This window comes from Gallus gallus, chromosome 3 (assembly GCF_016699485.2).
Source record: "Gallus gallus isolate bGalGal1 chromosome 3, bGalGal1.mat.broiler.GRCg7b, whole genome shotgun sequence".
Lineage (NCBI taxonomy): Eukaryota > Metazoa > Chordata > Aves > Galliformes > Phasianidae > Gallus > Gallus gallus.
The window spans coordinates 93314295-93330762 of NC_052534.1; the positions used below are offsets into that span (position 1 = coordinate 93314295).

The window sequence follows — 16468 nt, forward strand, 5'->3', positions numbered from 1 at the left end:
CACTCTCTCATAATTCAGGTTATTGGGGAAGCTTACTAAGATTCCTATCAGACACACAACCCTTCTGTACTGAAATGTTCTGCAGCTACTGTTGTTGCCTCATATTCATCATAAAGATTCACAGCCACATCACTTAGTACTCAATTCATGTGGCTTCTCACTCATCATCCATTCCTCTGCAGTTATTTTCATTTTTACTACAGTTGGAGCATAGAACAACTATGGTGGGTCATTGTCAGGGAAAAAAAAAAAAATCATGAGAGAATCACACATCCTAAAACTGATGTATACTTTTCATGTTTATGCAATATTCACATAGCTCACAGATACAACAAAGAAAAAACAGACCACATTTTGAGGGAGATATGAACATTGCAAATAACACAAGAAAAAGTCTGCAGCCATCTGGTAAAAGAGGGGAAATGAAATAGGTTGAAAATTAAGCTAATCCTGCACAAAAGGGAATTCAACAATTTACTTGAGCAAAGTTCTTCAAAGTAGTTTCAAACAGCAAGTACTTACATGCTAGTACAAAGGCTCAGGATTTATATCTTTCATTTACATTTTCATGCATCTGAAATGTGAGTGATATGGGTCTGCAAACTGATATTCCATTAGGCCATAATTTCATGAAAACCAAATTAGAAAAAAAATAGTATTTGCACATTATTCTAAGCTACCTTACTTATATTGATACCTAAACTAAAAAAAAAAAAAAAAAAAGCACTTAAAACTGACCAGAAATTATGTGAAAATATTTTTATTGCAAGTGAGTTAGCTGGTAGCACTGATAGACAGAAGGAATTAGTTCCACATTCTTCAACTTAAAAACCTTGCTACATTGAAGCAGAGCAAATACATACTTACAACAACCACATTTTCTCAGGCAGTAGCCAAAACCAGATTGCTATTGACCCCAGGGGCCAAACACAGGATAGGCTAGTCTGCAGTCTCTAGTGTAGCTTCTAGATGCCCTGGGTTTGTGACGTATAATTAATTATAATAGAAGTGGGAAGATTCCTCCCTCTCTATAAATGCTTTATCATTTCAAATCTCAGCTTTGAGTAAGCTTGTCGTAGAGTTGAAAGAAAGATTATCAGTAACTAAAAATAAAAAAAATAAGAAGCCAGACAACCAACAACAAAAATATTCTGTAAACAGGCTGAGAAGTTCTGAAGTCACAGTGCTTCTGACACATACACTGGAAAGGAGCAGTCACAAACCATCTTTCTTATCCCCATCCTCTCTCTAAATGCTTTGTATTAAGCATAATTCTCTTTGATTACCACCATCTTAGTACTTTTGCTTCCCCATCCTATCAGAGCTGTTACACACATTGCAGAAGGGAAGAGGTCCAAGAGAGATGTGTGATGTGAAAGGCTGAATACTGCAGGCCCATGAGCAGGCAGCACACAGGCTAGATTTCCTATATTTCTGAGAAATTTGTCATTATAAGACCTCCTAGAAAGAAGCTATGAATTTTACCAAAATAGAGGATATATTCTATTCTACAAAAGAAAAAAAAAGATTTAAGTTTTTTTAATCTTTAAGTACAAGCTACACACAAAACAGTGGCATATTATCAGACTTCAGTAGATTTAATTTATGGTGCAAGTCAGTGTTACACATCAGCTCTTATATGAGAGGAAAACCAAACAGATTTCCTTTCTAAGACAGATCTACTTGGGTGGCCAGCATTACAGAGCATGCAATTCAGTAGAAAGAGCACCAAATTTCGTAAACAGAACCTTCATACACCACCAGAACACTTTTCATAAGCATTTTAGTAATGAAAAAAAAATGCATGTAGGCATGCATTTATTTCATTACTTCGTATCACTGAATTCACTGCAGAATGAAGGTATTGCTCTGTGAGCTGCATAAGAAAACAGCCTCTCCTATTAGTGGTGTAACAGCAATAGGAGTGGGGCAGTTGTTGCTAAAGAGAACAGCTGATAAAACCTTTTTGTAGGAAGGAATAATGGGACAGCATCGCTCTCATCTACCTGGTTACCTAACTGGGTGTTCCCCTACAACTTGTAGGAACTGCATTTACTATGAGATTGTATTCTTTTATTATAATCAAAATAGGTTCATAAGGTAGAGTAGGGCAGTCCGGGAAGAGGCTCAGTCCCTATAGCCAAAAGGCCAGAACCATAGTAGTTGGAAGGGTCCAACCACCTAGCCATACCCCCTGCTGATGCAGGTTCCCTATATTAGTTCACACACACAGACATCCAGGCAGGTCCTGATTATTTCCAGAGAAAGAAACTCCACCACCTTTCTGGGTTGCCTGCTCCACTGCTCTGTCACCATCACAGTAAGTTCATCCTCATGTTGGCATGGAACTTCCTGTGTTGCAGTTTTTGCCTTGTCGTGTGGCTTCCCACCACTGGAAACAGCCCTAACGCTATGGTGGACAGGCACAGAGAGAGGGAAACAGCAAGAGACAGCTACATACACGGTGTTGCTTCACAGTTGGATATAACCAAGTACAAACTTCTTGTGAAGTTCCATGTTCTACACTCAGAAGAGCATTTGAGAAAAAATTAAATGAACTCTGAAAGGGAAGAAACAGCTAGAAGAACCTACTGGAGGCTGCTGGCATCTTATCGGCCCAGCACAAAAAAGAAGAGACCGCTAAAGAAGCAGACAAGAAGCTGACAAGGAAGCAGGAGACCCGGCAGCCCGGTGGAGCACGTCTGCCCAGGGCACGCCGGGGACACCGCCGAGCAGCGCAGCAGAGGGACGCGGCAGAGGAGCAGCCCCAGCGGGGCCTCTCAGCCCACCGGCGGCCTAGGGAGCGGCACAGCGGCTCCTACAGCTGCTGCAAGCTGAACCGACCCTCCTCTGCCCGCACTCACCTGGAACTCCAGCCCGTAGATCACCGGCGCGTCGTCCTCCATACCGGCACACAACACACGCCTCTGCCCACCGCTCCTTTCTGGCCCTCGGCGCTGCCCGTCGGCCGCTTCCCGGAGCGGACCCGGCGCAGCCGCACTGCCGCCCGCCTCGGCCGACGGCGCAGGCGCAGTGACGAACGGCAGCGGGGGCGGCGGGCAGTGCGCTGAGGTGAGCCGTGGGCGGGTGGAGGGGATCCGAGGTAGACGGTGAGACGGCCCTGGGGCAGAGGCCTGCAGGAGAACGCAGACGACGAGGAGGAGGAGGAGGAGGAGGGTAGGTGCCCGTGGCGCTGCGCCGAAGGAGGCAGCGGGGTGGCCGCGCCCACCTTGCAGCGCCGGGGGGACCCTGCGGAGGCCCCGAATCTGGAGGGCCTCGGTCTGTGAGGGAGGGGCGGAAGCAGCGCTCCGCAGGAGCGGCGGTGACAGCCGCGCTTCCGCCGGACTGAGCCGCTCGCTCCCTTCCTGCCTTGGGCCGGATTAGACCTTGCGGGCACGAAAGCCGCTGTTTTGCTGCGTGTGCTTAGGTTGGAGGCATCTGGCAGCGAATCCCAGCGTTTGGGGCTTGCTCAGGACGCCGCGGGCTGAAGAGAGCCTGTTTGTGATTTTATTCCGTGGGCAGATGTTGAAGGGAAAATGTCAAATGGTGAAATGACTGTGCTTTCACAGTAAGAATTACAGTATTCATTTGATACGCAGTTATTTGGAGTGACCACACTAATTCCTGCATATGCTTTCTCCCTTCAGCTGCCATGGAGAATAGTACAAGCAGTGCTAAGGATGCTCGGAGCACCGTGGATGAAGAGGACAGAGGAAATACAACTGAGCAGAAAACTCGGGAAGAAATCCTCTTTCATGAGGAAACAATTGATCTGGGTGGTGATGAGTTTGAGTCTGAAGGGAATGAAACGGTATCAGAAGATTCAAATAACTTTATAGATAAGCTTAATGAACAAATGATGGAGAGTGTCATTATTTCAGACTCTCCAAACAACAGTGAAGATGACACCGGTGAACTCGGTTGCCTGCAAGAGATGGTAGAGCAAATGGAAGCTAAGGATAACCAAAACAGTCGAGCAGAAGTGGGTAAAGAAGAGCTTTTAAGTAATGAGAGTGAAACTGAACATGAAGAAACACCCAAAGACATCTCTGAGATTGGAACTGATGATCAGGCATCTTTAAAGGAAGAGTCAATTCAGGAAACAGAGAAAGATGAACCAAAGTTGGGAGACAACATTCCCGCTGAAACAAAGCCAAATGGTATTGATGAAAGCAAACCAGAGGACCAGATATCATCGCCCAGTACTAGCAAACCATCTACTGAGGTTGAGCCTATCCCTGTGTGTACTATTTTCAGCCAAGCAAACAATGCTAATGCTCAGCCACAGTTGTTCCTGCCCGATGGCTTCGAGCCTCAGATGGTGAAATCTCCCAGTTTCAGTAGTATCATTGAGACTCCAGTGAAGTCTAATCCACAGGTGGTTCAGCCCAGTCCTAGTCTAAGCAAGTTCTTTGGTGATACTGTTAACACTAATACTTTAGCTTCAGATTTTTTTGATTCTTTTACTACATCCAATTTTATTTCTGTCAGTAATCCCAATGCGAGCTCTTCAGTTCCAGAACAGATGTCCTCTCTGTCAAATGGTGGAGAAAGTTCCTGTGCTCAGTCCAACCCTACTTTCTCTGTGGGAAATGGGAGACTTGAAGCAAGTGGTCCTCAGGCATCCCTAGAAACAACGCAGTCCCCCAAACCGTTCTCACAAATCCAGGCTGTATTTGCTGGGAGTGATGACCCATTTGCCACAGCCTTAAATATGAGTGAACTAGACAGAAGAAATGATGCATGGCTTCCTAGTGAGGAAACCAGAAATGTGCTGATCTCAGTTGCCACACAACAATACAGTACTGTATTCATAGACAAAGAGAATCTCACCATGCCTGGATTAAAATTTGATAATATCCAGGTAAGAGTCTGTGGTTGTACTTTGGTTGTTCATTTTATTTTAGAAATACTGAATAAGAGCTCTTCAATAACGTGTTTAACGTAGTGTTTTGCTGCCAACTGCCCTCTTGTACTACTCTCATCCTTAATAGGAAATTTAATGTCACTGCCTACTGTTACCTGAAAGGGCTAAAACAAAAGCTGAGTTAAATTTGTTAGGTATACTGGGAACCAGTACTGACAACATACGTAAAATCCAGAGCTGCATCCAAGTATAAATGCACGTGTACAAAAGTGCATAAGTGGAAAGAAGGCATTACAGAATGTCAGTGTAATACATTTCTATGGTAAGACCTGATGCAAAATCAGCAAGGGGATCAAAAGGGCTCCCTCCTACTTTATTTTTTATTATTTATAAGCAAACAGGTCAGTGCAGTCCAGTTTTGAGGTTCTCTGTGGTTACATGAATTGCATCACATCCAGTTTGCTGTCATGTAACTGTTCTCTTTCACTGGCCAGACATCCCTTGGTTTGCTGTCATTGTTCTGTATGATTGTAGGGCTTTGAATTGCATATTTAACTGAAACTATAATCACAAAGTACTCAAAATGCCACCTGAAGCATTTTGGGAGCCATGTTTTTAATGTTAAGTCAGTTTCCAATAACATGTATTAAAATTTTGGTATGAACACAGATTTGTAAACAGGAGGGACATCAGCTTTTTACAGGGGCAGAAAGGGATAGGACAAAGGGGAATAGTTTTAAACTAATAGAGAGGGGATTTTAGATTAGACATTAGAAGGAAATGTTTCATTCCATGGGTGGTGAGGCACTGGTAGAGCTGCCCAGAGAAGTTGTGGTGTCCCATCCCTGGAGGCCCTCAAGGCCAAGTTGGATGGCACCCTGTGTGGCCTGAGCTGGTGAGTGGCAATCCTGCCCATGGCAAGGGGTTGGAACTGGGTGGTCTTTAAGTTCCCTTCTAACCTAGCCCATTAAGCAGTGTTTGAGTTTCTTGATTACCTTCTGAAATCTCCAAAAGTAGTACACAGAACTGCAATGGTCTTGGGCTGCAGTTGGGAAGATGTTGAGAAATAGATAGCTGAGCAAAACTAGAACGCAAAATTGAGGCACAAGAGTACCACGTACAGGATTACTCAGTTTATTCCTTGCAAAGCTGGAAGTAGATCATGTATTTGGACAGTCTTCCTCCTAGCTGCTCCATTGTGCAAAATGTAGAATTAATCTTTCTGACTTCAGAAATCAGAATCATGTCAAATATCTGTCTGTCTCAACTAGTCTCATTTCTTCAAATTACTGAGCTGCTTCAATAACCTGATTTCTCTGATTTCAGCAGTTAACTCCTTTGGAATTAGAAATACTTGTTTAATCGGTTGTGTGATATTTTTTATTTATTTATTTTTTCTGTGGATATTTAAGGTCATCTGATCATGTGCCACTTCATCCATCATAAATATCTAGTAAAATTTTGATTTGTAATGTTTCTGAAAGGCATTTTGTAAGTCATGTGAAAGGTGTACAGTGCACGTGTATACATATGGTCATGTACCAGCCCTTTGTGGCCAACACTGAGGGGCATGTGGATATACGTAGTTGATATAGTGATTTGAAGGTTAATAATCTGAAGGAAACAAGTAAGCGTGGGTATTTTTATGCTAATTGAAACCTAAACATTAGGAAAAAGAATTTAACCAACAACACATAGTAACTCTAGAAACTTTCATTAAAGTACTACAAATACCTATATATTTATGTTCATTTCATGCAGAAAGTACTGGAAGATGAGTATTTCTCAAGTGAGAAAGATACATTGCTCACCTTCGTTTTGATGTTTTGTTTTACCAAAATAATGCTTAAAAGCATCTCATTGTGTTTTTCTTTTTTTCTGCCATGAACACAAAGGGAGATGCAGTAAAAGACTTAATGCTCCGCTTCCTGGGGGAGCAAGCTGCAGTGAAGAGACAAGTTCTAAATGCCAACTCTGTCGAACAGTCATTTGTAGGCTTGAAACAGCTAATTGTAAGTACAAATGTTCATAAATTAATATATTTTAATGTCATGCTTCCCTCAACTTTACTGATAGCTAATGATTGTGAGAAGGAAATTAAAAAGTGTATATTAATCTGTTTGTGGTCCTGCAGAAGTACTAGCCAAAGTACAGTAATTTTCTTAATGGGAATGAAACTGGTATTTAAATACCGGTGTTAATGGATTTAGTAATTTTTTTGTATGCTGAAGTTAGAAATAAGGCAATTCTAAGATACTGTGAGTTTTATCAGCTGTTAACGTTTACATAATGTTTTAAAATAGATATTAATGGCTTTTTTGTTCATTTCCATATGCATTCTTGATGTTTTCGCAGTAGTGTTTTACAGAAGATTAAGGTGTACCATGAAAATGGTAAGCAAAGCTGAAGTGGTACTTTCAGTTGCTTTTATTTTTTTTTTTATTTCGAAACAGGAGAACTACACTAAAATGCTTCCAAATGAAAGTTTCTTTTTCTGTAAGTGAAAGTTTCAGGGCTTTAAATAGCCCTCGTGAGCTTTGCCTTGTTCTTTCAACCACTGCGTTCCATGTGAAACTCATCGTTATTAAATGGCTGAGCTGAACTTAATCTGTCGAAATGTCAAAACGTTTCAGGCTTATTTTATTTCTGGAAAAATGAATGAAAAATTACTGAGGAAAAGCACTTAAGAATCGTAAGTGTTATAACAATTTGTGTTTAGCGTTTAACATTTTATAGTTTAGTTGCATTACATTACATGTAAAAGCTCCAAAGGAGACTTTTTGTCAGGTTGGGAAGATTCTAGGTAGTCTCTTAATACATTCAAGGAGTTCAGAGTTCATTTTTGAAACTAAACCTGTAAAAACATACTGTGGTCTCCATCATAGAGGTGATTTTTCTGTCTCTCTCCATGTTCTGCTTAACTGGAGAGTTCAGAGAAAAAAAAAATGTCATTATGAAATCTTGTCTCCATCTGTGCCAGAGAAGGAAAGGGCTTTTGTTCCCACATTTGCTCTTTCAGAAGAGTCAGTTTGACATACAGGGAGAAACAAATCTTTCTCTATTTGGCCCAGTAGCTTTGTCCGTGCAAATTGTTTTGTGCTGCAAACCATCTTATACCTTAAGTGCAGTGCTGCCATGGGTATCATTTTAGCTTTGAGTGTGCACTTAAGCTTCATAAGAGTATTATTATGGCTTTAGAATTAAAGCAGAGAGTACAGGAAGCAATATGCTGCTGTCACATCTTTTGCTACCTGCAGCAGATTTCTTTTAAAATTTATCTCATTTGAGGGTGTTTTGTTTTTGTTTTGTGAAATTGAAACCAGCCATTCAGCCAGAAGTCGATGTTCTTCAGTTTTCTGGGCTTTCAATTGTTAGCTGATGGCTGAGTATAGAATACAAGGAGTTCTCAGTTTTGTTTGTAGAACTTTGGTTTTTATTACAAGAATTAATTCCGTTTATTTGTTCCTTGCCAATATTACTGTGTTGTTTTTTTTCTTTTTTTTTGTTTTTGTTTTCTGACAATGTAGAAAATTTATTTTTGTCTAGCAGCAGTCTTAAAGGTAATAGATGTTTTGAACCTTCTTAGAACCAGTAAAATTCTATGATAGATTATATTACTTAAAAAGCTGGATGCCAGGCCAGAATAAGTGTAAGATGCATCTTTAGCAACTACTAATCGTACTGTCTTTGAGTCAATTCCTGACAAAATATATTCAGGGAATGTTATCTTTTCATATGAAGGGCCACTTACAGGAAATATTCTAATTAACGTCTGGATAAAAGCTGGAGCTTGAATTCAGACTGGTGAAATTTGGAATATTGCTGTGCAGTTCCCACAAAAACAGGATTTTTCCTTACCTGTTTAGTATCCATATGAATTACACATCAACGTACAAATTAATGAGATCATTTCTGTCATAGAATTCAATTCCTTTCTACAATGGACAATCATGTAATTGGGTCTGTTTCAAAGGGGTCCGCAGCACAGAAAGGAGAAACATAGCCTTAGGTGTGAGTATGGAGCTAATCTCTATCCTATTATTTAAATGTGTATACGTGAGCTAATGTCTAAACTCCGAAGTCAAAAGAGATCTAATTAATACAGTTACTGGAAACATCTAAACTCAGATGTGTAAATATGGAGTCCCATCTAACATGCCCAAGAACTGTAGGAAGATGCTTTATGAAAGCATCAGTAGCCACTGGAACTAAAAGTAAATGCTGAGTCCTGTTGGTTTGCTGGGTTAAAATGCCCCAGTGATGGCATTCACTAAGTGTTGTAATAATTTTGAGTCCTGTTTCGTGTTGCTTTATAAATCATTTTTTTGATGTTTCCTTCCTCTGTACTGTTACTTCGTGTGGAGAGACAGCAGTGACATTTTTATTTCTCAGATTTTTTTCTATCTTATTTTTAAAGGCAAAATTTTCTGATCTCTTCCAGTTATCCCATAATAGATACCTTGTCTTTACCATCCTACAACTCTTCTAGGTATCTCTTCCTATTGAAACTAACACTGTCTCACTATGACTGCCTAGAACTCAAAGCAGTATACTGTACATGGTCACGTACGTGTTTTTTACATGTTAATAACCGTGTTTTACCTCTTCCACTATTCTTATACTATAAATCACGCGATCCCTGAGTAGTGATATCCTTCTTTATTTTGACAATACTTTCTGTATTACATCTGCAAATAGAGATACCAGCTCCATTCACCAGGATCACAAAAGAATGCCTTAGATTGATTCCAGTATCCATCATTAGTAATAATTTCTTAACCTTATAAGAGTTCTAATAAAAAACTTGTACAAGTTAAAAGATACATTTATGGATACAATGAAATTAGTGTTTGAAGCAAAGAATGTTGATGACTGAGGTTGTGGATCATAGTGCAAGCTACAAAGGTTGCTAGAAGGACAGGTAGTTGTCAGAAGATGAATGCTACCTAGAAAATAGTTGGCTGAGTTTCCAAAGGTGCACTAACAATGGCAGTGTTGTTTCTGAGGCAAAAAGCTGTTCACCACTAATTGAGCTCCATTTGTAAAATTGAGCTAGCAGAAGTGTTTGTTTGGTATGAATTTAGATTCTTGTTGATTTGGATGAGATTTGTCCCACTGCTAGATAGCTGGTTTGTTGAACAATTGCACTTGGACAATTTAACAGATAACTGAAAACGTGCTCCTAGTAGAGTAATGGTACAGTTGTTCTGCACTTGAACCAGTTTTGCAACTCTGAGGCTTTAAAGGGCTGTAGAGGTCAAGCATTTATATATTTCAGATGAAAAAGTTTTTTACCCTTGTTTGAACAAATATCATGGTGTTTCTTGCTAGAGATCTTTCTGGTATTTTAAGCTGTAAGGTGTTTGCACTAAACAAACCTAAAATAAAGCTTGTGCATTTTGCTGCTATAAATGTGCAGTGATTGCTCTAAATATGCAATAATTTCTTCAAGTTGCTAGACCAGGAAAGGGTTACTAACTACATTTTCTCAACTGATGTGAAAGTGCTCTACCAATGTAATTTACAGGGGAGAAGAATGTCATAGCTAGTGGAGGAGGACATTTTAATCACTTTAATGGTGTTACATGTAGAGTTAATGACTCCCTTCGAGTCTATTTTCAAAAAAAAAAATCATATAGAGTTACTTTTGCATGTGATTAATGTTGTATTCTTGCATATATTTTCAATTATAACAAACCTGGATGCAGTAGTATGGCATACATATTTAATAAGTTAGGAACTCTCCTTAAAAATACAGGGGTTTTGTATTTCTTTACTTCTAAATCAGTCAGTATTTTACAACATTTTTGTAGCTGATTGAAGAAAAGATCAGAGTCTCCACAAACAGTGCAAACAGTAGCTGGGGGCTTGAGAGGATTAAGGAGGGAGGTTGAATTTCTACCACTAAAAATACGTATTTATTAGATAAAATTTCAGTAGCTTACCTCTGACTCACAGTTGTTTTCCTGATAGCCTGAATAATGTCATAAATTCTCTTTCTGTGTCAGGTGAGTTCGCTTGTCATTGAACATTGAATATTCTGCAAATAACCAGTTTGTATCTTCTTTCATAGTTTTACCATTTGTTCTCTCTGTTTTACATGACTTCCTTTGCTTGACAGTAGAATTCCACATGGGTATTAGTCCTTGTTGTTGCATCACCTCAGCTTCACTGCTTTCATTCAGGAAAACAACGTGCAGTACTGTATACGAAGAATAAATTAGAGTACTTCTGAAGTCATATGCTCTCTTTGTTCAGCTGGAGTTCAAAACATCAAGCAAAACTGGCCTGAAGGAGAAGTCTTCTAGGGACCAGTTACCTGTAAGAGGGTGGTAGTCAGCTATTTGGCAGGTTTGGGGTATTTTTAATATGAATATATGAATATATTCACAACAGAATGAAAACACGGTCTTTCACATACAGTGAAAATTCTGGTAATTAAAGTTCTTAGGACACTTAACTGAAGAGAGAAATGATAAGAATTATTTTCCTTTTTTGACTTGGATTGGGTCATTTTACTCAGTTGGAATTTTTGTTGTTGTTGTTGTTGGGTTTTTTTCATTTCTCATTCTAAAAAATATAATGCCTAAGTATTATTCTCATATTTGAACTATTGTAGCATTCTAGTTAAGCTCCCATGGGAGAGCTACACCCCGTGACCAGCAGACAGCCCTAATCTTGAAATCATAAGGAATGCTATGTTTCATTTTGTAGCAAAGACTTCTTTTACAGTGGTCATCTGACTTTTCATGGCTGTCTCCTACTATAAAGAAAAAACTGGTTTTTGTTCATGTCTGGAATAGGATTTTTAAAACTGTAGTGTCTTAATTTCTCATCAGTGTTCCACTATCGTTTCTAGATCCTAACTGTCATTTGGGAAGAAAAACTGAGCAGTTTGAGAGTCTAAGTCTACTTCTGCTCTGAGGACAGTAAGAAACTGATTTGTCTCTGCAGAAGAGGAGTAGGTGATGAACATTTTTGTTTAAGACTGTTACAGATGTGCATTGATTCTTGCTTTTCTGTAAGAGTGTAGACATCTCAGAAGCTGCTGTGCTGCTTCATGATCATGTTGTCAACCAACTTGTGCATTTCCAGTGGAACTCCATTTTTTGTCTAGGATATGTCAGTGCAGGGAACAGATGAGGTGGTCAATGTACTGTGATAGCTTAATTGCTCTTTAAATAAATGTGGCTGTAAAACAGGCCAGAGTATGAAACTCATCATACCCTTTTACTAGGTGTTTTTCCATCCAGCTGATTGCTCTGTTGGCACGTTCTCCAAACCCATGAAGCCTTAGTCTTTTTTAAACATTTTTCATTGTATTAGATATTTACACAGCTACATTTGCATATATTAGGCAGAAGCCGTAGTAGGATGACAGTGTGACAGTGCAGTGAGACTTGTGTAGCTGGGCAGGATTTTGTTTAATGAAAGAAAAAATGTGCTTAAGAGTGTGTTCTTCTGGTTTAGTGATCTGATAATACTGCTTTCTCTCCTGCTTTGCTTCACTTTTTCCCTAATTTCACCTGGAGCTCTGACAAGTGACATTTTGCTTCTTACCACCAGCTCTCCTGACCGTGTCATTTTTCCTGATGGATAGATGTAGCTTCTTCAGACAAAATAAGCAGCAGTGCATTTTAGGGGGTTTTGCGTATACGTTTTTGCTACTTACTCTTTTCTTCTTCCCAGAGCAGTAAAAACTGGAGGGCAGCAGTTGATTTGTGTGGACGTCTGTTAACTGCTCATGGTCAAGGCTATAAAAAAAGTGGACTACCTACAAACCATACAACAGATTCTTTGCAGGTAAGCTCAAGGATATCCCCTTGTCACGTTTTTTCAGGAATTTTCACAGTGGAATATTTTTTTTTAATGTGATCAAACCTCTTTTCCTAATTTCTACCTACAGACCAGGTTTATTAAGGAATTTTAGCAAGCCACTTATTTCTGCTTGCTTATGTAAAGTTGGTCTCCATTTTGAACAAAATATTTTTCAAAAGTAAAAATCATTTGACTGTTATTTTGAAAGGTAATGACACTTATAAAAAGAATGTGTTTTGCTCTCAGAATTCTCTGTGCTAAGCTCCTGGGTGCTGTTGTGGTGGTTTCACCTTAATGAGAAGCTCACCTCCACCACACCCCACTCTCTTTCTTCCCTTCCTCAAAGGAACAGTGGAAGGAAATACAATGGAAAAGGGCTCATGAGTTGAGATGAGGACAGAGAGAAACTCACTCATTGCTCCCATGGGCAAAACATACTCAGCATAGGGGGATTAATGTAATTTATTATCTGTTGATAACGGACAAAAGCAGTGAGTATTAAAAGCAAAAAACACCTAAACACCTTCCTTCCATCCACCCTCTTCTACCTCTTCCCTCAGTAGCTCAGGGGAATGGGGAATCAGGGCTCCAATCAGTCCATAACACTTCACCTTTGCCTCTCCTCCGTGATCACACTGCCTCAGCTCTACATGAAGTCCCTCCTACAGGATGCTGTCCTTCCCCAGCTGATCCCATATGGGCTTCCCACAGGCTGCTTGTCTCCCAGCACTGCCTGAACATGGCTCCATACCACAGTGCCCATCCTACAGGAACAACCCCGGCAGTGGCCCAACAGGCAGCAGCTCCCCCAGCCCTCCTGTCCTCCCCCACCACAGGCTGCTCTCCTCAGGCTGCAGCTCCGGCCCATGCTGCTCCTGCGGGGATGTCCATGGGCTGTGGACTCCTTCAGGCCACTTCCACTGCTGCCCCGTGGGCACCTCCATGGCTGCACATGGAGATCTGCTCCTCGCAGTGCCTATAGGCTGCAGGGGGACAGCCTACTCTTCTGTGGGTCTCTCCTGGGCTGCAGGAAACTTTTGCTGCCTGAAACACGTGCAGAATGCAACCAGTTGACAGGTCAGAGCCTGACCCTAGTAACTATCAAGTTCATGGAGTTTTACCAAAATCATAATAGATTTTAAAATTTACACAAATTCGGAAAAATAGAAGTTGGAATGATATATGTTATATGCTAAATCAATTCAAGTGAGGTGTTTTAATTTTGAAACAGACTATTTATTAAAAATCATCTTCAATATTTCAGTACCTTTATAGGTAAATAAAATGTCGGTCCTCTGAGTTTTGTTTTAATGTTCTGAGGAAAACTATTGTATGACAAAACATGTAAATCCCTATTCTTACCTGCAGGTAACACAGAAACTCTTAACTTTATCAGAAAAACTTAGGAAGTTGAAGTTTTATTTGGATGTGGCTTGCCATTAAAGCTAATAACAAACTTTATCTTTTACTTTTTATGTATAATCATTTGTAGCTGTGGTTTGTGAGACTAGCACTGCTCGTAAAACTGAATCTCTTCCAAAATGCAGAAATGGAATTCGAACCATTTGGAAATTTAGACCAGCCTGATCTTTATTATGAATATTACCCTCATGTATACCCTGGACGAAAAGGTAAGATGCTCAATTTATGAAGTATCTATTTTAACCATTAATTTTTGCCCTGCTTTTATTATTATGATTCTGGTTTTTTGTTTGTTTGTTTGTTTGTTTTCAAAGTGTAAAACACTGTTTAACTGTAGATTCTTTTTTTTGTTTTGGTTGGGTTTTTTTTTGCTCCCCAGGGAGAGTGCTTGACCACTAAGTTAAATCATTATTTGTGTTACAGAGTTGCTGGTAAGAAGTAAAAAGAAGTTACTCCATCACAGTATGGGTGGTCATTGTGTTTTGTGCTGCTGTTACAACATTGATTTGAGAGAGGAATATTTTCAACAAGCGAATGTAGTAGTGTTGTAGTTCAAACTTATTAATCTTTTTGAATTTTAATAGTTAATTCTAGCCAGAAACAACTGTTAAAGATGAGAGTTTATACATACAGAATCTAAAGTTTTTCCTCCTCTATGCATTTTCTGTATGATATTTCATAAAGATTTGAACTGATTTATGGCTTTCCACATAGTGAAAAAGGGAAAGAAGGCAGAATCTTTCTCTTCTGTCTGACAGCTGTTTGATGCTTTTTTAAATTTTTTTTAACCAGCCACAAAACTGTAGATTACCAGTATTTCTTGAGCCTTAGGTATCATTGGCCCATGGATTCCAAAGTTACAGGTGGACAGTGGTCACTCACATGGCGGTGTACATTGATAATCCAGGTCTTATTTCCTGATTTTAAGGCTAAAAAATACTTGGAGAATTTGAGTATGATTTTTTGGGGGGATAAAACGAAAACTTAAATGTAAAATTTGTAAAATAGTTTAAACTAATTATAAGAATAAGAATCTATTATGTAGCCTGTTGATGAATGGGAAAAAGTGCACCAGCAGCCTCAGTAGTTTAAGTATTTTGTCTTGAATTACAAATGCATTACTTCCCATTGCTCTCCTCGGTTAACATAGATATTCCAGAACTGTAGAAGTCTGGGTTTGAAATTTCAATGTTTCTAAGAGTATTTTCCATAATATTTTGAAATTGTTTTACTATACCTGTTATGTTCTTTCTGATGCAAGAACACTGTTGAGTTGTCTTACTGTTCTTTGTCTTTCATAGCTGAACAACCAATAAAATACTTGTAAAGAATGTATTTGTAATAGACAGGGCCACCATCTAAAAAAAAATCCAGTTCATTTTACATAAAGTGCTGGTTGTCTCAATGGGTTGACCTAAAATGATAAATGGATTTTCAGGTTGCTCAAGGACAGTCAAGAATGCTCAGGATCTTTCACAGAAGATTCTTTTATCAGTTCTGTGATGCAAAGTATCAACTGTAGCCCAGCAAGCCCAGTGTGGACTTCCTAGAAGGAGTCCATCTGACCAAATAGTCAGCATCTTTCAAACAATTGCAGGCAAAAATTTCCTGGTTTCCCTGGCTGTTTGAATAGCAACAGCAGTCTTGTGCTTTCTTCTGCAAGTAGACTGAGAGGCTCCTTGGATCTCTGATGCGCTGTTCCTTCTATTCCACATGTTGCCTTGGAGTGAATTCTTGATCCTTTCCTCTATACTTTAATTTTCTTCCCAACTATTCAATATTTTCACGCTCTACAAGTACTGTCTTTTTTCATCCTAAGAAAGCAGAAAAGTTTGTATCTTTCTCAGTGTTAAAAATAAGAATAAATTAAGACCCATACCTGAGTAAATAAGGACACTTAAAGTCTCACAGAATCAACTATTTTTGGTATTAATTTCTTCATTTTTGACGTGTGAAACATCAAACTACTGTGGACAACAATAAGGTCAGAAAGGTAGTGCAGACTTATGAAATATGCTGAACCAATAGTCAAGTGATGTCTAATCACACTATATTCCAAGGGAAGAAATAAGTATAAAAACTATATCTTTCACTACTGTATTTGTCACAGAGTCATAGAATTGTTTGAGATGGAAGAAACCTTTAAGGGTCATCTAGCCCAACTGTCTTGCAGTGAACAGGGACATCTACAGCTAGATTATGTTGATTAGAGCTCCATCCAGCCTGGCCTTGAATGTCAGGAATGGGGCTTCCACCACCTCTCTGGGCAACCTCTTTCAGTGCCTCACCAGCCTTATCATAAAAAACTTCCTTATGTCCAATCTAAATCTCCCCTCCTTTAGTTTGAAACCATTTCTCCTT

At 39.4% G+C, this 16468-nt stretch overlaps 2 protein-coding genes across 9 annotated transcripts in view; one reads left to right on the plus strand and one right to left on the minus strand.

Moving 5' to 3' along the window:
- Positions 1–2977, minus strand: part of TSSC1 (tumor suppressing subtransferable candidate 1) — a 64362-nt gene extending 61385 nt beyond the window's left edge. For 3 of the 4 annotated variants that reach the window (XR_005858090.2, XM_046938922.1, XM_046938921.1), the window contains exon 1: positions 2865–2977. Coding sequence is in view for 3 of the 4 variants with exons in the window: in XM_046938922.1 (XP_046794878.1) it covers positions 2865–2906 (42 nt within the window). In the remaining variant the exon portion in view is untranslated. The remainder of the gene's footprint in view (positions 1–2864) is intronic. The other variant, NM_001031088.3, reaches the window with a different exon arrangement.
- Positions 2978–3021: 44 nt separating this feature from the next.
- Positions 3022–16468, plus strand: part of TRAPPC12 (trafficking protein particle complex 12) — a 47646-nt gene continuing 34199 nt past the window's right edge. For 2 of the 5 annotated variants that reach the window (XM_004940513.5, XM_025149305.3), the window contains exons 1-5: positions 3022–3177; positions 3648–4864; positions 6763–6879; positions 12557–12670; positions 14178–14316. In XM_004940513.5, coding sequence (XP_004940570.2) covers positions 3653–4864; positions 6763–6879; positions 12557–12670; positions 14178–14316 — 1582 coding nt within the window. In that variant the 5' untranslated portion in view covers positions 3022–3177; positions 3648–3652. Of the gene's footprint in view, positions 3178–3646; positions 4865–6762; positions 6880–12556; positions 12671–14177; positions 14317–16468 lie in introns of all 5 variants that reach the window. The other 3 variants (XM_419934.7, XM_046939139.1, XM_025149304.3) reach the window with 2 other exon arrangements.